The following is a 24,383-nucleotide window of genomic DNA, read 5'->3' as shown; positions in this document are numbered from 1 at the left end:
GCTGTGTATCAGCGTGTGTGTGTGTGTGTGTGTGTGCGTGTGTGTGTGAGAGAGAGAGAGAAAGTGCGCGAGCGAGAGAGCTAACGTGCTCTAATTTAATTGCCAATTCTAACCCTTGACTACTGGATATTCATTCATACATTCATTTTATTAATTCATTCAACAGATGTTTTTTGAAGGCTTATCACGAGTCAGGCTAGGCTCTGGCAATACAGCCAAGAGCAAATGACACAGTCACTTTTCCCCGTTCTAGTGACTATGAGCAGGACATTCCACTCTGTGCGGTGCCTCAGCCTACCCTGGCCCTGGGGGCCGACTGTCAGGCTCGGACCTGCGTGGTTGTCCCGCATCCCTCTGGCTCGGGGTGTGGTCCAGAGGCGAGGGCGGGTGGACAGAGAGTCTGGACAGCGGGAACCCTGTGGGGAGCCCGGAGTCCGCGTGGATCCAGACGCAGGGATGTGCCAGAGGCCTGGAGACTGGGGGGGACCGCCGCGGGGGTCCTCAGGCGACTTTGGGGCCTCGGTCCCAGACGCGAGAGGACACGCCCGAGTTCGTGTCCCTCCGCCCGCAAGCAGCGCACGGGGACCTGGGAGCCCACTTCCTAAAATCCCACCAAGATGGGCCCCAAGGCCCCGCTCACGAGGTCGGGACGGATGCCCAGCTAAGCCTGGGGGGAGTCAGGGGCGAGGACAGGGTCCGTTCGCAGCGAGCTCACCGCTGGGCAGCCGGACACCGGTTAAGAGACGCAGCACCCCTGGGCGTGTGGCGAAAGCTCGTGCAGCGGGAAGGCTTCCGACCCGCAGAGCCAGCGGCGGGAGCCGAGCGCCGGGAGGACGCGCCGGTCATGGGGCCCCAGACCTTTAAACTCCGGGCGCGCGGGAACCACAGCCCAACAGCCACAGGGGGGTCGCCAGCCAACCACCGCCCCCGGCCCGCCTCTCGCCCAACGCTTGTCCAATCAGCAACTCTCTTGCCTCCCGCCCCCGCCCGTCCCTGTCCCCGCGCGCCTCCGCCCCTACGATCCTCCCCGGGCCCGGCGGAGGCGGGGCCCCCGGCGGGGTGCCGGGGCGAGCGCTGACGTCCACGCTCCCCGGGAGTTTCGAACGCAGTTGGCCTCCGGGCCAGAAAAAACACCAGCGGCGGCCAATGGCCGGCCAGGAAGAACCCGCGCGCGGCGCCGGCCCCGCCTCGCTCGGCTGGAAAGAAATGCCGATCCGGCCATTGGTTCGCGGGACCTGTCACTCCTCGCTGCGGCCAGTGGGCAGGCGCCTCGCTGTGATTGGTCCCGCCCAGGCGCGAAATGTAACGCGGGAAAAGTCCGAGTGGGGACCGCAGCAGCAGGTTGTTATTTTGGGGGTTCGGCGGCGTGAGTTTTGCTTTCCTGTCCCCGCCGGCCGGGCCGCCCGCTCTTCCCGCCTCTGCCGCCTGCGTGTGAAGAGAGGAGGGCGGGCTGGCCCCGGGGCTGGGGTCCGCCCTGACCCCGGTGCCCGCCGAGCTGCCCGGCTCCATCGCTGGCCGCCGCACAGGAGGATTCCGGGAAACGTCCGCGGCCATGAGCCCGCGGGACTGAGAGCCAGCGACTCGGAGCAGCGCGGGCAACGGGAGCGAAGGGCCAGCGGCCGGCGGAGCTGCGAATCGGGGAAGGGCGATGATCCGGGGTGTGGAAGTGCCGATGGCGGACCACCCGCCGCCGCCGCCGCCCGTCATCTTCTGCCACGACTCCCCGAAGCGGGTGCTGGTGTCGGTCATCAGGACGACCCCGATCAAGGCCACGTGCGGCGGCGGAGGGGAGCCGGAGCCGCCGCCGCCGCTCATCCCCACCAGCCCCGGCTTCAGCGACTTCATGGTGTACCCGTGGCGCTGGGGCGAGAACGCGCACAACGTGACGCTCAGCCCGGGTGCTGCGGGGGGCGCCGCCTCGGCCGCCCAGCCCGCCGCCGCCGCCCAGCGCCCGGGGCTCCGCGGCCGGGGCGCGCCCCAGCCCGCCGCCTCGGGGGGCGAGGAAGAGGAGGAAGCGAGCAGCCCGGACAGCGGCCACCTCAAGGTGAGCGGGGCGGGCGGGGCGCGGGGCCGCGGGGCGGTTAACGGCGCGGCCGGGAGCTGGCAGCGCCCGCGGACGCGGCGGGTGGGGCGGGGCCGAGTTTAAAACGCGAAGTTGCTGGGGCCGCGGCGGGGGCGGGGGCGGGGGACCGGACACTGACGTCACTGCCGCGCGCCAAAAAACGGGCCCCTGCGGGGGGTGGCGGGGCGGCGGCGCGGACGCGGGGGGAGGCCGGGCGGCCGCCAGCAGGTGCAGGGGCCGGCGCGCAGCCCGGGTCGCGGAAGCCGACCGCAGAGTCCGCTGGCCTGGGAGGGAGGGAAGGAGCTGCCGCCTGGAGCTTCTCGGGGTGCGGGCGGGAAGGGGCTGCGCAGCCTCTGCTCCATCACCGCAGATCCCGGCCCCGGCCCCGACCCCGCCACCGCCACAGAGGCCTGCGGAGGCAGCCGACGAGTGAGAAGGCGCGTCGGGGAATCTTCGGCCGCGGAAGTCGGGCCCTCGCCGCCCTCCGTGCATCCAGCGACCTGCTCTGCTAGGCGCTGAAGCACAGTGGCCTGCGACGCTGTAGTCGCTGACCTCGAATTGATCGACTCCGGGACTGTTTAGCGCTGGGAAGGGTGTGACTGCCTGGTGCAGACCTACAGTTTACGGATTGGGCAGTTGAGGCTGAGCTGGAGCCTGGCGAAGGGACCTCCCCACGGGCGCTCAGCTGGGCAGTGGAGAGCTGGAGCTGCGCCTGGGGCTGGGTCTCTGGCCCCTGGTCCTGAAGCCTGTGTTCGGGCTGCCTCTCTGCATACCTGTACTCAGCTCCGTAGACTGTCAACTCCAGGGCGGCTGCATATTTCTCTCCGGCAGACCGAGTGCCGTACACACTGTAAATGCGGAGTAAAGGTGCTCAGGAAGTAGTTATGGAATGAGTGAGTGGTGCTACTATAAGTCACGATTCAGATTCTGTGTGCTAACTGACTATAGAAGATAAGCATCTTGCCAAAGATAAAACAAGTAAGTCACCTAGTGGATAGCTACATCTGTATTGGCAAATACTGTATAAACTGAAACAAGTTTGATCATTTTACACTCAGTAGCAAAGATGTGAAACTCCGTGTTGTTTGAGCCCCAAGGAAATTGATACACTTTGTGTTTCTAATGTCATTGTTATTAAAGAGCTATAAAGTTACAGAACTAGGAGCTTTGACACACTTCAGCGCTTGAAGCTGCACTTCAGTAAAAGTTTGAACAAGCAGTAAAAATGTGCACAATAGTGCTGAGTGAGTTTGTGAAGGAACCAATCACTCTTGGCTATCTCTAGGTACCCCTTCGTAAGATATATATATATATATATATATATATATATATATATTTTTTTTTTTTTCTTCTGGTGTTTAGACCTTTTTAAAAAACATGTTAGGTTATATAGTTGAGCAACATAAAGGCATACATGCACAAATACTTGTGGAAGGTTTTGGAATTATTTCATTAATTATAATCTAATTTGGGATTACCCAAGAAGATTAATGTTATCCTAGGCAAATGAAATCTGTATATATATGTTTCTTTTGGCCTAAAACAGACTTATTTTCACACAAACCTTTTATAAAAGTTGCTCACACAGGTTTGGGTTTTATTTCCACTTTGTCCACCTCTTTTCAGAGCTAAAATATACTGGAAGTTATGAAGAATGTGTAAAAGTGAAAAGGCTGTTTTATATTTCCTCAATCTTTCATATTGTAACTGTTTGATAAATTATTAGATGAATTGATTCTAACTTGCCCTTTCATCAATGAACAATCCAAATACAACTCCAAAACTTCACTCATTTAAGCTTCCTCACCGTGCAGGGTTGGGGCAGTTGGGGCAGGGTGGGGGAGTCTGGAATATGCCTTTATTTAAGGAAGTCACCTAGTATGATTTGTGATCGTATCCTCTAAAAACAGGGTGGCCGTCCCCCTTGTTTTCCTTCACTGAAAGTACTTACATGGTAGTTCTTCATCTCCACATGCTCACGGTGAAGCATACTGATTGGATCTGCTTACTTTGGGGAAGATGGGACACAAGTTTGCCATAAAGCTGGTGCTAGTAGCACACTCCTGCTACCTCCTTCTCAGTATGCAGGTTAGAGGCAGCAGCAGCTGTGGGTATGAGAACAACATTTGTGCTCATTGGTTGTCTGTTGCTGCTGCTCCCAAGGGAGGTGCCTGAGTCCTGCACTCCTGGTATAGCTTCTACTTGTTCTGTTTGTTCTTCCCCTGCCTGTGGGAAGAAATTCATCGTCTAGCCCAGTGGTTCTCAACCTTCCTAATGCCGAGACCCTTTAATACAATTCCTCATGTTGTGGTGACCCCCAACCATAAAGTTATTTTCGTTGCTACTTCCTAACTGTAATTTTGCTACTGTTATGAATCGTAATGTAAATATCTGATATGCAGGATGTATTTTCATTGTTACAAATTGAACATAATTAAAGCATAGTGATTAATCACAAAAACAATATGTAATTATATATGTGTTTTCCGATGGTCTTAGGCGACCCCTGTGAAAGGGTCGTTGGACTCCCCAAAGGAGTCGCGACCCACAGGTTGAGAACCACTGGTCTAGCCACTTATTTTGGCCCCTAAACACAAGATTGCTTAGCACTTTTGTGGGTGTAATTACATATTAGCATTATCTTCTATAGAATTTTGGGAGGGAAGGGCAGGTCTGATTTCCCTTTGCCATAAAGGTATTCCAAGCCTCCCCACCTTGTGCCCTTGTACCCTCTCCCCAACCGCATTAATGAGGTTACTTCACTGGCTTCTCCGTGCTTAGCCTCAGATACCATTCACCCTTCAGGACCTGTCAGCTGCCTATCCTGCTTCCCCTTTCATCCCCTGAACTCTTCAACCATCTGATAGCTGATTAGTACAGAGCAATTACTTCCATATTAACACAACATGTTAACACATTGCGCACCGCATAGAAATTTCTAAGACATACGCCAGGGACTGCACTTTACTTAAATCATCATAATGCACTTTGGGTGTTGTTTTTCAATAATTATAACATTTTTATTTACAAAAACAATTAAAGTTCCTAGTACTTTTTTTTTTTTTTTTTTTAATATATTTTATTGATTTTTTTACAGAGAGGAAGGGAGAGGAATAGAGAGCCAGAAACATCGATGAGAGAGAAACATCCATCAGCTGCCTCCTGCACATCTCCTACCGGGGATATGCCCGCAACCCAGGCACATGCCCCTGACCGGAATCGAACCCGGGACCCCTCAGTCCGCAGGCCGACGCTCTATCCACTGAGCCAAACCGGTTTCGGCCCTAGTACTTTTTTAACGTATGGTACTGCGTAAAACATTTTCCTCTATGAAGAGGGACCGAACAAAATTTACATAAGTATCTAGATTCGCTCCTTTTTCCATGGGCGTGAAAAACGAGAACACTCATGAGCGGTCCTTAACAGATGGCGCGCGAAACATGAGAAAACTCCTGAGCGGTACGAAATGTGTTAAAAAGTTAAAAATGGAACTCCCATTTGACCCAGTGATCCCACTTCTAGGAATATATCCCAAGAAAACAGAAACACCAATCAGAAAGGATATATGCACCCCTATGTTCATAGCAGCACAATTCACCATAGCTAAGATCTGGAAACAGCCTAAGTGCCCATCAGCAGATGAATGGATTAGAAAACTGTGGTACATCTACACGATGGAATACTATGCTGCTTTAAAAAAGAAGGAACTCTTACCATTTGCAACAGCATTGATGGAACTGGAGAGCATTATGCTAAGTGAAATAAGCCAGGCAATGAAAGAAAAATAACACATGACCTCACTCATTTATGGATAATTAAGACCATTATAAACTGATGAACAAAAATAGATACAGAGGCAGAGCAACATCGAACAGACTCAAACTACAGCGGGAAGGCTGGGGAGGGTTGGGTGGGGGGGGGGGGGTAAGAGATCAACCTAAAGACTTGTATGCATGCATACGAGCATAGCCAATGGACATAAGACATTGGGGGTAGGGGAGGCCAGGGGAAGGTCAAGGGGAGAAAAAAAATGGAGACATATATAATACTCTTTGTAATACTTTAAGCAATAAAACAAAATTAACAGAAAAGAAAAAGAAAAAGCTAATAGACACACACACACACACACACACACACACACACACAGTATGGTGATTACCAGAGGGAAAGGAAGATTAGGGAGGTAGAAGAGGGTACAGGGAGGGTAAATGGTGTTGGAAGGAAACTTGACTTGGGATAGTGAACACACAATACAATATACAGATGATGCTGTTTTATTAACGAGTATCACCCCAATGCATTCAATATTTAAAAACACACAAAACACACAACATGTTAACGTGGTAGCTAGGCTCTGTGTTGAATGTTTTGAATTCCTTTCCCAATTTACCTTGTTTACCTGATGAAGGAGGAATTAGAGAAAAGAGTCCCCAAGGTTAAGATTAAGTTAATAGCATATAGTAAGTGGCAGAACTGATTGGGACCCTCCACAGCCCTTGCACTTAATCCCTACATGATAATGCTCCCATGTATAACATGTATGAATTGACTTTAGGGGTTTATTATATTTCTAATATTAAGCTAATGCAAAGAGACTTTACACATACTATCGATACCTGTCTATATCTTAATGGAGATGCTTTATGAGGGTACAGACAATATAATAGACACATTCAAATTAAGACTTGGAAAGTTTTGCAGATAGGTCAAGGTGGGGGATAGAGTTAGGATGCAGGTATGGGAGCCATAGGAAATTTGTATCTAAATCTGATTTCGAAAGGGGAAATATGATAAATTTTACATTTTCTCTTTCTTGTCAATGTACATACGCCTCTCTCTGAGACTTATTTTCCTTTTCCTTCTATGTTACTTGAGTACTTGATTTGAATTTTATTTTGTATAAAAATGCGTCAAAGACTTTTAGTTCTTTAGTAATTACATGAATACCAAGTTTTAATACAACTTTATCTTTTAAAAATATTTTTATTGATTTCAGAAAGGAAGGGAGAGGGAGAGAGATAAAAACATCAATGATGAAAGAGAATCATTGATCAGCTGCCTCCTGCATGCCCCCCACTGGGGATTGAACCTACAACCCAGGCATGTGCTCTTGACCGGAATTGAACCTCGAACCCTTCAGTCCTCAGGCTGACGCTCTATCCACTGAGCCAAACCAGCTAGGGCTTAATATAACATTTTCAGCCTAAGTAAATGTGTACATTATGTTAAGTGGGTTGAGAAATGACCCAAATTTTATTAAATAATTTTAAAGTTAGTTTTTGACATTGAGAACTCAAAACATTTATCATGAAATAGTTTAGAAAACACTTTGAAAAGTCATTAATCTACCTCTGGAGGTATTGAGATTCTATTTAAAAAATTTACTGAAGTACGAAACATTTTTGGCAATTTAATCATCTTGCTTCTTTCTTGTAGCTTCTTTTGCTGCACTTGCTACATAATAACAATGGGGTGTTTTGGAATTTGTTAACCTTTCCTTGCAAATCAAGCAGTCGCAACAAGATTTCTCTCTTAGGCTACAGGTATGTTTGGTTGCTGATGAGACTATTATTGTCAAAATGTACCTGGAAACGTTTTCTTATTGCTAAGGCCAAAATGAAAGTGGTCCTTTTTAAGTAGCACTGTTTATTTTTTATTTTTATTTTTTTTAGCACTGCTTATTTTTATATGTATTTACAAGATGCTCTTTAGCTATTGATTTTAGGGCATTAGATCATTACTTACTTGCCTGGCCTAATTTTCTTAGTTCAAAGAATGCACTTGGTGGAGTCTTACTTGTATATGGCTAAGATGTTGTATTTTTTTAGCTCTCTATTTCTCATCTGGAAAATATACATGCATGGTTTGTAGGTGAAACAAGATCTTAAAGAGTTGCTGAAAGCAGCCAAATGATTAACTTTTAAAAGTATATCTCCTTACTAAACATGCTTGTTTACTTATTTTTCTTACCAGAAACATTGAAAATAGAAATGGGTAATTTAAAATTTTTATATTGATGAACTGATGAGTTATTTGAAATTGTAATAACCGGCTGCACATCCCAGCCAGCCCTGTGGTCCTGCCGTGCCTTTGGCCAGGGCCTTACCAAAATGCCATTTCAAATAGAACATTCCATGGGAACCATGATGTTTGCCTCTCACAAATTTGCTGGGGATAAAGGCTCTTTAACAAAGAAGGATCAGAGAGTACTCGTGAGAAAGGAGTTCCCTGGGTTTTTGGAAAATCAAAAAGGCCATGAGGCTGTGGACAAAATAATGAAGGACTGGACCAGTGCCGAGTCGGCAGAGTGGGCTTCCAGAGCCCCTCTTCACTTAACTGCTAGGCTGCCATTGTTGCAGGGACAGTTTGTAGAATACAAGAAGCAGAAGAGAAAGAAGCAGGCAGCACTGAGCAGTTCTCCGCCCTGATAAGACTTCTCCCAGTGGGTTGCTTAAGGAATCTCTGCTCCACAGCTTCCCCCTGTGTAAGGCTTTGATGAGCAGATTGGGATCCTTAGGAAATCTACATATATAAAAGGCTAATATGCTAAGTGTCTGACCATTTGACCATCCGACCGGTAGCTATGCTGCACACTGACCACCAGGGGGTAGATACTCAAAGCACAGGCATGGAAACATGTAACAGACTGATGAATCTCAGAGGGAAGGGAGAGGTGGGGGGGTGGGAGGAGATTAACCAAACATTTTATATGCACACTAGAGGCCTGGTGCACAGATTCATGCACCGGTGGAGTCCCTCGGCCTGGCCTGTGGGGATTGGGCCAAAACTGGCAGTCCAACATCCCCCGAGGGGTCCCGGATTGCGAGAGGGTTCAGGCCAGATGGAGGGACCCCACTGCTGCACGAATCCGTGCACCGGGCCTCTAGTGTACAAATAAAATCCCACCCCCATTTGACAGGAGAAGGAAATGCCAATTAAAGCTAGAGAAGCTTTTGATTTTAATATTGCTTGTATCCTCTTGCCTCAATAAACACATTTGTTTTTTAGTTCCTAAAATGAAAAAATAAAATAATTATAATAGTCAACAATATATTTTTTTGGTATTTAAACAATATTAGGAACCCTGCCTGGATAGCTCAATTGATTAGGGCATCTTCCAATTCACCAAGGTTATGAGCTCAATCCCGATTCAGCACAATGTACGAATCAATCAATGAATGCATATATAAGTGGAACAACAAATTGAAGTTTCCCTCCCTCCCTACCCCTGTCTCTCAATAAATACATACATTAGGAAAAGGATTCTTTCAAGCAGAGGAGTTGTATCGCTAAGGGTTTTAATTAACCTGATTTGATGTTCAATTTCTTAACAGAATCACCTTTTTTATGCATCATATATGTTACATTTATTTGTTTAGCATTTTTAAAACAATATTTAAAACAATTATTCATGATTTGACCATAACCAGCAACAATCTTACAATTATTGCTGCTCAATAAATGGTGGCAACAGATTCTCTAATTTTATTCCGATCTCCCTTTGCTGATTCTGGATGAACAATTTTATCAAGAAAGACTAGTGCTGCATGTAGCTATAGTGAGGATTATAGCCAAGGAGTAAAGAAGATGAAGATGAAAATATTTGATAATCAGCAATAATTGTCAAATTGATTTGCTAATTTGGACTTAAACATAAGTAAGTCAAGTTCCATTTAGGACGTTGCCAATTCTGAGTTTCATTATAAATGGAAACCATGTGGTGGCTTTTGGAAGCTTGTGCTCAGAGGTCACACAAGTAATTTGCCCTCTCATGTTATTAGCCAAAGCGAGTTATGTGGCCAGGTTGGCCTTATTGGGGCCCACAGCAAGAGAGGGCAGTGAATCTATAATAATAAAAGGGTAATATGCTAATTAGACCAGACGTCCTTCCTTACAAAGTCGGGCCCAAGGGAAGCCAGCCTGGGTCCCAGGCACCTATGGGTGGCTGGAGGAGGGAAGCAGAGCGGGTCCCAGGTGCCTGTGGGCAGCCGGAGGAAGGAAGCAGCCCGGTCCCGGGTGCCTGTGGGCGGTCAGAGGAGGGATGCCGGTGCTGGCAATCGGGGAAAGGGAGGCCTACTCTTGCACGAATTTGTGTTCATTGGGCCTCTAGTATTTTTATAATATAATCTGCCACTGTGCCTTTGCACATTCCTTTTTTTAAAAATTGTGGCAAAAAATACAACATAAAATGTATCATCTTAACCATTTTTCAGTGTTAACTATACATATTGTTGCGTACTAGATCTCTAAAACTTTTTTTATCTTGTAAAACTGCAACATTACTAGTATACCCACTGAACTCTTTTCTCCCTGCCCACAACCCTTGGCAACCACCATTCCACTTTCTGTTTCTAAATGTTTGACTACTTTAGCTACATCATGTAAGTGGAATCATGTAAAATTTGTCTTTTTGTGACTGGCTTATTTACCTGAGCACAATGTCAAGGTTCATCCATGTGTAACATATGGCGGGAGTGCCTTTTTCAAGGCTGAATCCCATTGTATACACCATATACTTATCCATCCGTCTGTCAGTGCACACTTAGGTTGTTGTGGAAATAGATTTTAATATCTAAAGAAAAATTTAAATGTGATTTATTCTGTAAGGTAACTCATCCATGTTGAGATTGAGCTTTTCAAGTAAATGTTTATAAAGTGTAATTCAGTAACATTTAAAAAATCACAGTGTTATGCAGTCACCACCTGTATCAAGTTCCACAACAGCTTCCTCACTCTAAAGAAAGCCCTGCATCCCTTAAGTAGCCACTCCCTACCCCCCCTACAGTTAGTCTCTGGAAAGCACCCATCTGTTTTTGTGTCTGGACCTACCTAGTCTGGATGCTTCATCACATGGAGTGATACAATGTGTAGCCTTTTGTGTCTGGCTTCTTTCACTTCGCATACTGTTTTTGAGGATCGTCTGCCTTGTAGCATGTATCATTTCTATGGCTTAATAACATTCCGTTGTAATGAAAGAGAAGAAGTAACAACTGACACCAAAGAAATACAAAGGATTATAAGAGGTTATTATGAACAACTATATGCCAACAAATTGGAAGAAATGGGTAAACTTCTAGAAACATAAAATTTTCCAAAACTGAATCAGAGAATCTGAATAGACAGATTACAACTAGCAGTAATAAAAAAAAAAAACCCAAAAAACTCCCAACAAGCCAAAGTCCTGGACTGGATGGCTTCACAGGTGAACTTTATTAAATATTCCAAGAGGAACTGACGCCTAGCCTCAATTCCGAAAAGTTCAAGAAGAGGGAAGGCTCCCAACTTCATTTTACAAGGCCAGCATTAGCCTAATTCCAAAATCAGTTAATGACACTAGAAAGAGAGAAAATTATTGGCCAGTATCTCTGATGAGCATAGATGCTAAAATCCTCAACAAAAGATTAGGCAGTTGGATCCAGCAATACATTAAAAAGATCATGCACCATGATCAAGTGGGATTTATTCTGGGGATACAAGGTTGGTACAGTGTCTACAAATCAATAAAAGTGTCACACCACATAAACAAAATGAAGGATAAAATCCACATGATCATGACAATAGATGCAGAAAAGGCATTGCATTTGATAAAATCCAGCTCCCATGTATGACAAAAACTCTTAACAAAGCAGGCATAGAGGAAACATACGGCAAGGTAATAAAGGCCATATATGACAAACCCCCAGAAAACATTATACTCAATGGGCTAAAACTACCACCATTGTCCTTAAGATCAGCAGCAAGATGGGGACGTCCTCTTTCACCACTGTTGTTTAATATAGTACGGGAAGTCCAAGAGAGCAATCAGACAAGAAATAAGAGGCATCCAAGTGGAAAGGAAGAAGTAAAACTCATTATCTGTAGTTGACATGATACTGTATATAGAGAACCCTAAAGATCCCACCAACAAGCTAAGAACTGATAAATGAATTCAGTAAAGTAGTAGGATACAAAATAAATAGAAAAAAAAAACAGTTGCATTTTATACAGCAATAATGGATGCTCAAAAGGAAAACTAAGAGAACAATCCCAGTCACAACTGCTTCAAAAAGAGTAAAATACCTACGAGTAAAATTAAGGATGTAAAAGACCTGTACTTGGGGAAATTATAAGACAGTGAAGAAAGAAACTGATGAAGATACAAATAATGTGGAAGCATATACCACGTGTTCATGGATAGGAAGAACTAACATCATTATATTGTCCATACCACCCAAAGCAATCTACAGAGTCAACACAATCTGTATCAAGATAACGAGACTAGAAAAAATATTCCAAAAACTTATATGGAACCAAAAAGACCCCGAATAGACAGTGACCTTGAGAAAGAAGAACAAAGTTGGAGGAATTATGCTATCTGATATCTAACTATACTACAAGGCCATAGTAATCAAAACAGCATGCTACTGCTCAGCTGGTGTTGCTCAATGGTTGAGCGTCAGCCCATGAACCAGGAGGTCATTGTTCAATTCCTGGTTGGGGCACATGCCCAGGTTATGGGCTCCATACTCAGTAGAGGGTGTGCAGAAGGCAGCTGATCAGTGATTCTCTCTCATGATTGATGTTTCTATCTCTCCCTCTTCCTTCCTCTCTCTGAAATCAATAAAAACATATAAAGAATATCTTAAGCCAGCATGGTACTGGCATTAAAAAAAAAAAAAAATAAAAGACGTAGATCAATGGAACAGAATAGAGAGCCCTAAAATAAACCCATGCCTTTATGGTCAATATTTGACAAAGGAGGTAAGAACAAAGAATGGGGTAAAGATAGTTTATTCAACAAATGGTGTTAGAAAAATTGTACAGATACATGCAAAAAATTGAAACAAGACATTGTACCAACTGTTAAACTTTTCCACTGTGACTGAACCCTTTACATTCTTACACAATACACAAGAGTAAATTAAAAAAGGATTAGACTTAAATGTTAGACTCAAAATCATAAAATTCCTAGAAAACATAGGCAGTTATATCTCAGATATTTCTCATAGCAATAATTTTTTCTGATATGCCTTCTTGGAAAAAACAAAAAAATGAACAAATGGGAGTACATGAAACTAAAAAGTTTTTGCACAGCAAAGGAAACCATAAAGAAAATGAAGACAGTGCACTGAATGGGAGAACATATTCACCAATACACCTGGTAAGGTGTTAACATTCCAAATTTTTTTAAAAATATATTTTTTATTGATTTTTTTACAAAGAGGAAGGGAGAGGGACAGAGAATCAGAAACATCAATCAGCTGCCTCCTGCACACCCCCCACTGGGGATGTGCCCGCAACCACGGTACATGCCCTTGACCGGAATCGAACCTGGGACCCTTGACCGGAATCGAACCTGGGACCCTTCAGTTCGCAGGCCGATGCTCTGTCCACTGAGCCAACAGCTAGGGCCTCACTGTAGTTTTGATTTGCATTTCCCTAATGACTAATGATGATGGGCTTGCTGGCCATTTGTGTAACTACTATGGAGAAATGTGTATGTCCTTTATTCATATTTTAATTGGGTTGTCTTTTTGTTGTTGAGTTGTAAAAGTTCATTATGTTTGCTCGTTTCTAGACCCTTATTAGATATGTGAATATCAATCCTATTCTTTTTGTCGCTCATGCTTTTGATGCCATATCTGAGAATCCATTGCCAAATACAAGGTCGGGAAGATTTATTTCTGTCTTCTTTTTTTTTAATTTCTTTATTGATTAATGTATTACATATTGTTATTTCTGTCTTTTTAAGAGCTCTTTTAGTTTTTAGCTCTGCCACTTCGATGTATGATACATTTTGAGTTAATTTTTTATATATTGTATGAGCAGGGGTCCAACTTCATTCTTTTACATGTAGAAATGGAGTTATTTTAGAACCATTCGTTGTTCTTGGCCCCCTTGTTGAAAATTAGTTGGTCATAGATAGGGGTTTATTTGTTGACTTTCACTTCTATTTTATTGGTCTGTATGTCTTTCCTTATGCCAGCACCATGCTGTCTTGATTGTTGTTGCTTTATAATAGGGAAGTGTGAGTCCTTCTGTTTTGTTCTTTTTAAATATTGTTTTGGCTGTTGGAGCCTCTTGCATTTCCATATGAGCTGAGGATTGCTTTTCCCATATCTGCAAAAAAGGTCTTTAGAATTTTGATAGGGATTGCATTGACTCTCTAGATGGCGTTGGGCAGCAACTGCTCTCTTATCTTAAGCCTTTGGGTCCAAGAACTGTATCTCACAAGTTTTCTAATTTCCCTGTGATTTCCTCTTTGATCCATTGGCTGTTTCAGTGTGTTGTCCAATTTCCACATGTTTGTGAATTTTCCAGTTTTTCCTTCTGTTACAGATTTATAGTTTTATTCCATATGTGTCAAAGTAGATACTTTGTATGATTTCAGTTTTAAAAAATTTATTGATAGTTGCTTTGTGGCCTGATATGGTGTGTCCTGGGAAATATTCTATGTGCACTAGAGAAAAATGTGTATTTTGCTGTTTTTGTGTGGAATGTTTTGTATATGTCTGTTAAGTGTTAAGTCTTCCATATCTTTGTTGACTTATCTAGTTGTCCTGTCCATTAATTAACAGTGAAAATCTCCAGCTATTTTTGAACTATCGCTTTCTACCTTCAGTTCTGCTACTTTTCCTTCATACAGTTTGGGGACTCTTATTAGGTATGTATGTGTTTATAACTATTATCTCTTTTTCCATTTTTCCCTTTTAACCTATCTGTATTTTTGAATCTAAAGTGAGTCTCTTATAGACAGCATATAGTTGGATTATGGTTTTTTTTAATCCATTCTGCCAATCTCTATCTTTTAATTGGAGAATTTAATCTGTTTACATTCAAAGTGATGGCTGATATGGAAGAATTTACTTCTGCCATTTTGTTATTTTCTATATGTCTAGACCTATTTTGTTTCTCAATTCCTCCATTACTACCTTCTTTTTGTTTAACTTATTTTTTGTAGTGTAACATTTTCATTCATACAACCTTAGCTTCTGTAGTATAAAAAACTCTGTTCCTATACAGCTCTTACCCCCTTTCTGTTATTGTAGTTGCAAATTACATTATATTGTGTTCCCATTAATATAGATTAAAAATTTTTTATACTTTTGGCATTTGTCTTTCAAATTATATAGGCAAGAAAAGAGGAGGTACAAGCCAAAAATACAATAATTCTGACTTGTGTTGTTACATTTACTCATGTTCGAGTGCAGCTTTGAGTTGTTGTCTAGTATCCTTTTATTTCTGCCTGAAGAACCCCCTTTAGATTTATTGTAGGGCAGGTCTCCTAGCAACAAACTCTCTTAGCATTTGTTTATGTAGAAATGCTTGATTTCTTCATTTTTGGAGGATAGATTATTGGTGACTTTTGTTTTTTCTTTCAGCACTTTAAGCATGTCTTCTCACTGCTTTCACTAGTTTCTCCTGGGAAATCAGTTATTAATCTTATTTGTGGACCCCTTGTATGTGATGAACTGCTTCTCTCTTGCTACTTTCAAGATTCTCTCTTTGTAGTTGTCTTTTGATAGTTTGATGTAATGTGTCTCTGTGTATCTGTTTACCTGGTATTCTTCTTAAAGTTCATTGAGCGTCTTGCATCTTTAGACTTGTGTCTTATCAAATTTAGGAACTTTGCAGCCATTATTTCTCCAAATATGCTTTCTGCTCCTTTCCCTTTTGCCCCTGGGTCTTCAATTATGTTGGTATACTTGGTCTCAATGTTTGTGTCCTCCCCTGAAGAATTGTGTGTTCAGATCCTGACCCACAAAGATGGTGGTGTTGGGGAGGGCTTTGGGAGGTGCTTAGGTGGTGGGAGCCCTCATTAATGGGATTAGTGCCTTCATCAAAGAGGTTCTGGGAGAACTCTTTCTCCTTCTACCACGAGTGAGGACACAGTGAGAAGGCGCTGGCTAGGAACCAGGAAGAGGGCCCTTACCTGATCATGCTGGCACCTTGATATTGGACTTCCCAGCTTCCAGAACCGTGAGAAATAAATGTCTGTGTTTGTAGTTACCCAGTCTGGTATTTCATCATAGCGGCCTGAAAGGACTCAAACACTTGATGTCCTACAGGTGTCTTAGGCTCATTATTTTCTGTTTCTATTTCTCTAACTCAGTGGTGGGGAATCTGCCAAGGGCCATTTGAATATTTATAACACTAGAGGCCTGGTGCACGAAATTTGTGCATGGGTAATCTCCTTAGGCCTGGCCAGTGATCAGGGCTGATCCGTGGGGCAACTGGCGGGGCGATCAGGGGCCCTCACTGGCACCCACCTTGGCTGGCCTGGTGCTACCCGCTCGCTGGCCCTGCTGCTGCCAGTCGGGGCCTGCGGGCTGGGGGCAGCTCCTGCGTTGAGCATCTGCCCCTTAGTGGTCAATGCGCATCATCGTGATCGGCCATTCGGTCAATTTACATATTAGACTTTTATTATATAGGACTAGAGGCCCAATGCACAAAATTCGTGCAAGAGGCTTGGTCCTCGCAGCGGTGGCAGCTTGCCTCGGCCCTCACAGCCCCGGTTTCGTCCGGAAGGTTGTTCAGCTGTCCGGTCTAATTAGCATATTATGCTTTTATTATAGAGATTATTCACAGGCCATATAAAAGCATCAACTTAAAAATTAGCCCACTATTTTTGGTCATACATTTAATTAACTCACCCTAATGTCTTGGTAGGGCCAGACCAAATGATCTCGTGGGTGTATACTGCCTGTGGACCAGATGTTCCCATCCCTGCTCTATAACTAGATAATTTAAGTTGACTTATCTTCAAACTTGCTAACTTTTTCTTTTTGCCCTTTTAAATCTGCCATTAGTGATCTCTAGTCAAAATTTTCATTTTAGTTATTGTACTTTTTAGTTCCAGAATTTCTTTAAAAAAATAATTTGTTTCTTTATTGATATTCTCTATTTGTTGAAAGAGTGTTCTCCTGATTTTTTGTTATCCCTTATTCATTTAAAGTTTTTGTCTAGTAACGCCAATGTCTATTTTTATTAATTTTCTCTCTATATGGACCATGCTTTCGTTTCTTTGCATGCTTTATAATATTTTGTTGAAAACTGGATGTTTTAAATATTATAATGTGGTAACTCTGAAAATCAGATTCTTCTCTCTCAGAATTTGTTTTTGTTGTTTGCTGTGGATTCTAGTTGTCTGGCAGGTTTTCTAGACTGTTTTTGTAAACTCTGTTTTGTTATGTTTGTTCTCTAAAGTCTGTTTCTTTAGCTTGTGATCAGCTCATCCTTTGAGAGAGATCTTGAATGCCGGGAGTCAAAAAAAGAAAGGGAAAAAACCTTGTAATTGTTGCAGAATGGCTCTGTGCCTTAGCTCTTTTTCAACTCTGCCTTAGTCTTCATTTCCCGCTGTGTTGAGCCTAACATCAGCCGAAGGTGAAAGCTTCCCGCCTTTTTAGGTCTTTTCTGGGCATGCTTCCCATTCCTGTCCTTAGGCTTCAAGGGCACTTCCCAATGCCCTAATTTCCCAAAGACACTCTCTCCCCAGTGTTTCCTCCCAGGCTTTTGGCATATTTGTTTGCCTCAGTTGAATTCTTTTGCCCCAGGTGGCAGCACATTGTCAGTTGCCTCACAGAGGTTTTGAGTAGCACTGTTATACCCTGGAGAATTCTAAGTTAGATCAAAGACACCCTGCATCAGTCCTTCAGGTCAAGCAGACACAATTCTTTCATAATAATGTCTGCTCTGCTCTGCTCTGCTCTGCTGTGCTCTCTCTGGAGCCAGGGACTAGGTTCCCATACTGAGAGTGAAGGCTGCTGCTTCAAGACCACTGTGTAGTAGTAAGGAGAGGGGCAAGGGCAAGTGCAAAATGCTGTAAAGCTTTCCTACTATTTCAAGGTGCTTTTTTCTTGACTCAGTGTTCACTGAGTTGCTGTGATTTCCTGGAGTTGTGACAGCTGATTGTGACAACTCGATTTTTCAGTGATCTGGGGAGGGATGGGTCCTTGAAACTACTCTACCATTTTTGGTGATGTCACTCAAGAAGGAGTTTAAAAAGTCATTTATTATGATATTTTGCTATAATGAGTGGAGTCCAAGAAATATAATAGTGTTTATACAAATTGTTTACAGGATGGAATCCGGCGTGGTCGACCCAGAGCAGATACTGTCCGGGATTTAATAAATGAAGGAGAGCATTCGTCCAGCAGAATTCGTTGTAACATCTGTAACAGGGTGTTTCCACGGGAGAAATCGCTCCAGGCTCACAAAAGGACTCACACAGGTAAGTTGAGCCAATTTTAGAGAATGTCAAAAATAATACCTAACTGAAAGCTGATTTGATGTTTGGGCTTATAAATTAATTTTTTTAATTGCCTTATATTTTCTCATTGTAGTTTTTTTTTAAACAGGCACTGTGTAAGTTACAGGTCCAAGGTTTGTGGGCCTGATACTTCAAAAGAAAGGCCAATATTCAATGGATCAGAGTTTTGAAGTAAGGAAAGGTTGATTGAGAAAGCCTGGCTTGAGAAGATGAACTAATTATCAAATCCATTTTAAGAAGAATCTGGAATTCAGGCATCTTTTATTGTTAAGGGAAGGGAGGAGGGGCAAGGCAGGGATGGGTGTAGGCAGGTAGGTGTTGAGAGGGATCCAAGGAAGAGTAAAATTTCCCAATCCCTTTGTTCCCAGTTGGTCCTGGTCCATTGACACCCACCCCTCCCCGACCCCACTGATCTGAGATCTGAGTCCAGTTATGAAGGCTCCTGTGAATTGTACATATTTCCTACCTCTTGGGGGTGTGGGGAAGCACCCTCTGTGGCAAGGGGCTGCTCTTGCAGAAACTCTAGCTCAGTTGGTTAGAGCATAGTCCCCGCTATGCCAAGGTTGTGGGTTTGGGTGCCGGTCAGGGCACATCCAAGAATCAAGTGGAGCAACAAATCAATGATTCTCTCTCTCTCAAATCAATAAATAAAAATTAAAAAAAACCAACCCAATACTGCAAGCAGAATACCTCTAGGTAATGATCATACCTATAGCAGGAGCTGTTAGCTGAAGGCCAAAAGAGAGAGGAAGCATTTTACTGTTACAGGTAGTCAGTTTATTTTTTGGTGGAAAGTGATGGCTTTCTGAACCACATGACTTCTGAAGTTATAGGGCAATTAATCTAGAAGTCAGAGGAATGTTATTACTACATTTAATGTTATCCTTCTACCTAGTTGAGTTTTACTTGATAGGCCCTTGTCTGTATAATTGTTTAAACGGACTTGTAGGCCATATACTAAAATAGTAATTGTCAAATTTTTAGTAAAATTTCCAGAGCCCTCAGTGTGCCATGCAAGTGTTTGACCTAGCCATTAAATCCAAGGTGAAGCATAACTTTTCAGAATTAATGTATTGTATGCAGCTATTTCAAGACTATCATACATCGCTATTTGTGTTGTGTAGAGAAATGATACTGGCAATTAAAATACCATATAGAAAGAGAGCAAAAAATATAGCGTCCTTGCTCTTTCCACAGAGAAAGGTGGCCTCAGAAGAAGGAGCCTTATGGTTCTAGTCATGGTATCTAATTGTTCACAGTTGAGGAGACTGAGGTACCAAAAGGCAAATACCACTGCTTACACCCTCTCCTCCCCTGCAGTCTGCTGGCCCCTGGAGTAGCACATGTGCCTCGACTAATCTGAAAATGGGCAGTGTGTGTGAAGTACACTTGAATGATAAAAAGAGAGTAAATGATGTCCTTAATACTTTCTGATACTGAGTACATACTGAAATGATAATATGTTAGATACAATGGGTTAAATAAAATACACTATCAAAATTAATTTAACCTGTTTTTCCTTTTTAATGTGGCTACTAGAAGTAGTTTATACTTTATTTCTGTTGGGCACTACTGGTCTGGCATTTGGGTTTTTAACTCTTAGTCCCCTATTTTTCCCACTATGGTCATCACCTATTTCTTTTTTAGTTTTTGAAAAAACATATTTTAATGTTATCTAGAATACAGCTAAATCCTTAGCTAAATTCCTAAAAAAGGGTAAAATTTGAATTTTGAATCATAGACTATGGTGTCCAAGAAGTTTTGACTATGAACCATTCAGTAAAACAATTATTTAGTGAATATCTGATTTTGAGAGTTTTTAAAAAAATTTTCACCTGAAGATATGTTTTCATTGATTTTTTTTTAGAGGGAAAGAAAGGAGGGGGGGGGCAGAGAGAAGTGTGAGAGAAGAGAGAGAAATATTGATGTGAGAGAGAAACATTAATCTGTTGCCTCCCATAAGCGCCCCACCAGTGACTGAACCTGAAACCTAGGTATGTGCCCTGACTGGGAATCAAACTCCCAACCTTTTGGTGTGTGGGACAACGCTCCAACCAACTGAGCCACCAGGAGGTAGTTGCTATGACAAAATTCTGCCCTGGCCAGAACAGAATTTTTGTATTTTTAAAAAATCTGAAAAATGGTGGCAGAGTAGGAGGATGCAGCACGGACATGCTCCCAGGAACAAGCTGGAATTACAACTGAAATACGGAAAGGCTTCTGGAATAATCAACGGAAAACTCGGACCGAAGGTGGAGACCACATAGAGACTGGTAGGAAGGGTGGAGGCGTGAAAGCGCTGGCCGGGCACCCACAGACGGCAACTGAAGTCCCGGAGAGATATTTCAGTTGTGGGGGGGAGCCACTGAGAACTCGGGAATCTACTCCCGAAGATGGGCTTCCCCAGCAGAGAGCACCAAACTGAGGAGGGTACTCATATAACAACTGACTGTGAAAAGCAGTGGGGTGCTGTCTGCCAGGGAATGGCAGCTGGAAGTTCGGGCACCCTCTTAAAGGGCCAATGCATCTTGTGCTCTGGCAGAGGGAGGGTGAAATGGACTGGAACTGTGAGAGCAGAACCCAGGCCTGGGGACTTGGGGGATAGAGCTCAGAAGGCAGACACCCCAAGTTTCCTGGGCTGAGTCATTCTCTCACAGAGCGGAGGACATCTTTCCCTACATACACGTCTGCCTCGCCTGGGGGGAAGACAGTCGACACACCCTATTGTAAAACACTTTGCCCTGAGGCCACTTAAGAGTTTAAAAGTAACAGGTAGCCTCCAGGCAGAAGCAACTGCCCCACCCTGTTGAAAAAAAACTCTCAGCACACCTGAGGATGATTGCCTGGGGGCAATTCAAGCCAGAATCCTATTAGTCTGTAGACAGAGGCGGTCTCTGGAGGCTTTGAGTCTTTGCCTGATCCAATTAGACAGAAACAGCTTTTAACACTGTCCTGTGCTAGAGATTGAGAGGTGTAGAGGACCTACCTAAGACATAGTCACAAACCCAGACAAACAAAATGAGAAACAAAGAAACAATCCCCAAAGAGCTAGCGAATTCTCCAGAAGAAGAGATAAATGAAATAGAGATAAGAAATTATCTGAAATAGAGTTCAAAGTAATGATGTTAAAAATATTCAACAGGCCCTGACCGGTTTGGCTTAGTGGATGGAGCCTCAGCCTGAGGACTGAAGGGTCCCAGGTTTGATTCCGGTCAAGGGCATGTACCTTGGTTGTGGGCACATCCCCAGTCGGGGGCATGCAGGAGGCAGCTGAATCGATGTTTCTCTCATTGATGTTTCTGACTTTCTGTCCCTCTCCCTTCCTCTCTGCGGAAAATCAAGAAAGTATATTTTTAAAAAAATACTCAACAGTATGAAGAAAGATATAGTAACTATGAAAAAATAACAGTCTGACGTAAAGAATGACATAACACAAATAAAGAAACATTGGAAAGAATACACAGCAGATTAGGGGAAGCTGAGGATCGAATTAGTGAATTAGAAGACAGTTGAAAATATCACTCAGAGAACCAAAAAGAAAAAACAATTTAAAAAAAGGGGGAAAGCTTAAGGGAGCTGTGAGACAATGTGAAACGTAACAATATTAGAATAGTAGGTGTGTCAGAAGAGGGAGAAAGGGAGAAAGGAATAGAGAAGGTGTTTGAAGAAATAATGGTAGAAAACTTCCCTAACTTGGTAAAGGAAAAAGTCACACAAGTTCAGGAGGCACAGAGAACCCCAAACAAGAAGAACCCAAAAAGATGCACATCCAGACACATCATAATTAAAATGCCAAAAATTAAAGACAGAGAGAGAATCTTAAAGGCAACAAGAGAAAAGAAAACTGTTACCTACAAAGGAGTTCCCATAAGGCTAACACCTGATTTCTCACCAGAAACTCTACAGGCCAGAGGGGAATGGCATGAAGTACTCAAGGTGATGGAAAACAAGGATCTGAGACCAAGATTACTGTATCCAGCAAGACTATCATTCAAAATAGACTGTCAAACAAAGAGTTTCCCAGACAAAAAAAAAGGCTAAAGGAGTTCATCACCACCAAGCCAACATTACAAGAAATACTAAAGGGATTGCTGTAAGGAATTGCTGAGAAGAAGAAACAGAGAGAGAAACCTAGTCATACCGAATTCAAATGGCTATAAATAAGTACCTCTCAATAATCCTAAATGTAACTGGATTAAATGCTCCAATCAAAAGGTGTAGGGTAGCTGAATGGATACAAAAACATGACCCAACTATATGCTGTGTACAAGAGACCCACCTCAAAATAAAAGACACACACAGGGTGAAAGTGCAGGGATGAGAAAAAAAATTCCCATGCAAATGGAAAAGAAAAACAAAAGCTGGAGTAGCAATACTCATATCTGACAAAATAGCCTTTAAAAGCATCATGCTAAGCAAAATAAGCCAGTCGGAGAAAGATGAATATCATATGATCTCACTCATTTGTGGAATATAAGGAACAACATGAACTGAACAAAAATAGAGCCAGAGGGAAAAAAATATTCTAGAAGCATAATAGAAGTAATCCTGTTATTTGCAGATTTTTAATATTTCCTACAACTTTTGTGATATCATAATATGTTAGTATAGTTTTGGTAATATTATACTTAAAATCCTTTTATTCTTAAAATATTAATGTTTATTGCATGTGACATTTAAAATTTTTCTTGATGTTTATTACATGTAACATTATTATATTTAAGATCGTTTTTCTTGAAACATTATGGTTTATGTAACATTATTGTATTTTAAATCGCTTTTCTTGAAATTAAAAAAAATCTGGAAGAAAAATTTAATTAATTTGAAATACCCCAAGTAATTGGTTTGCAGGCTGTGGAGTACATGTTGCCAGTGTAGATAAGATTCAAGACCATGTGGCATAATGAAAAGATCTCTGAGTCCCAGTCCTGATCATTAATCCACTGTGTGTCACCTGATACTTCCAGGTATCGGCCTGCTATGCTGTATGTCAGGAAATTGAGCCCAAGATCATGGAATAGTTAAGATCTAATAATATATACTTTATAAAGAGCTTCTCTCTTACTTTTTTAAATAATCCTCCTATCTCCTGTGTTTTATTACCTTGTGTCCAACTATCAACAACCATTTAGTTCATTTCTAGATAATGAGAAATTTAGGGAGAACTGGTTCCTGGTCTTTGAGTTATATTGGAAGAACCAGAATATAATTGTTGATCAAAGAATAATTTTTCAAGAAATAATTATTTAATTATGACTGAACAACATTGTTGAGCACTTCCTCCAGCCTAGCACTGTGTTGAGTATGGGAATTAAAGGGAGTATGAGGTGTTGTGCATCTTTGTATAAGGAGAGTTCCATGACCCAAGAGCAACACAGGATACCAAGTGAAAGGATACAGAGCTTCCTTATTTGGAGGTAGGAGGAGTTTCACTGAGAGCCTACAGGATTGAGAAGGTCTGAATGGGCAGAGAAGATAGGACTTGCATGGAGTAGAGCAAGATGAGGAACTGTCCTAGCTGGAATGAATCTCCGGTGAAGTAAAGATAAGCCCTGCCCCTTAACCCAGTAGCTACATTGCGCATCTTCGGGGACCAATTAGAAGTCAACAGATAATTATTATTATTATTTTTTTTTTTTTTTGGTTAATCCTCACTCAAGGACATTTTTCCATTGATTTTTTTTTTTTTTTTTTTTTTTTTTTTTTTTTTTTTTTTAGAGTGAGGGTAAGGGAGGGGGAGAGACAGAGAGAGAAACATCTCCGTGAGAGAGACACATCAATTGGTTGCCCCCCACAAGTGCCCTGATGAGCCTGCAACCGAGGTACATGCCCTTGACCAGAATTGAACCCAGGACCCCTCAGTACACAGGCCTACCCTTTATCCACTGAGCCAAACTGGCTAGGGCTCAGTAGATAATTTTTATTTGTCCAAGGAGTGTAGTAGGTTTTGGGGTTAGTTAGGAGGTAGTTGCTATGACAAAGGCAGGAGTTCTGTGCCAGCTGTTTTGGAAGTACTGTGCAGGTGGAGTGACTAGAGGACAGCCAGGGCTTGTTCGAGGTGGAGGGGCTGCC

General features: G+C 42.9%; 1 protein-coding gene and 1 long non-coding RNA gene across 2 annotated transcripts in view; both read left to right on the top strand.

Moving 5' to 3' along the window:
* The first annotated feature begins 1,098 nt into the window (after positions 1-1,098).
* Positions 1,099-24,383, top strand: part of ZNF367 (zinc finger protein 367) — a 30,331-nt gene continuing 7,046 nt past the window's right edge. The window contains exons 1-2 of the mRNA XM_036331422.1: positions 1,099-2,044; positions 18,122-18,272. Coding sequence (XP_036187315.1) covers positions 1,649-2,044; positions 18,122-18,272 — 547 coding nt within the window. The 5' untranslated portion in view covers positions 1,099-1,648. The remainder of the gene's footprint in view (positions 2,045-18,121; positions 18,273-24,383) is intronic.
* On the top strand, positions 2,249-3,837 carry LOC118667647. Its single transcript, XR_004971352.1, has 2 exons — positions 2,249-3,040; positions 3,689-3,837. It is a non-coding gene; the product is annotated as an uncharacterized LOC118667647 (long non-coding RNA).

Source organism: Myotis myotis, unplaced genomic scaffold, assembly GCF_014108235.1.
Source record: "Myotis myotis isolate mMyoMyo1 unplaced genomic scaffold, mMyoMyo1.p scaffold_m19_p_12, whole genome shotgun sequence".
Classification (NCBI taxonomy): Eukaryota; Metazoa; Chordata; class Mammalia; order Chiroptera; family Vespertilionidae; genus Myotis; species Myotis myotis.
This window is presented reverse-complemented; position numbering and strand designations above follow the sequence as displayed.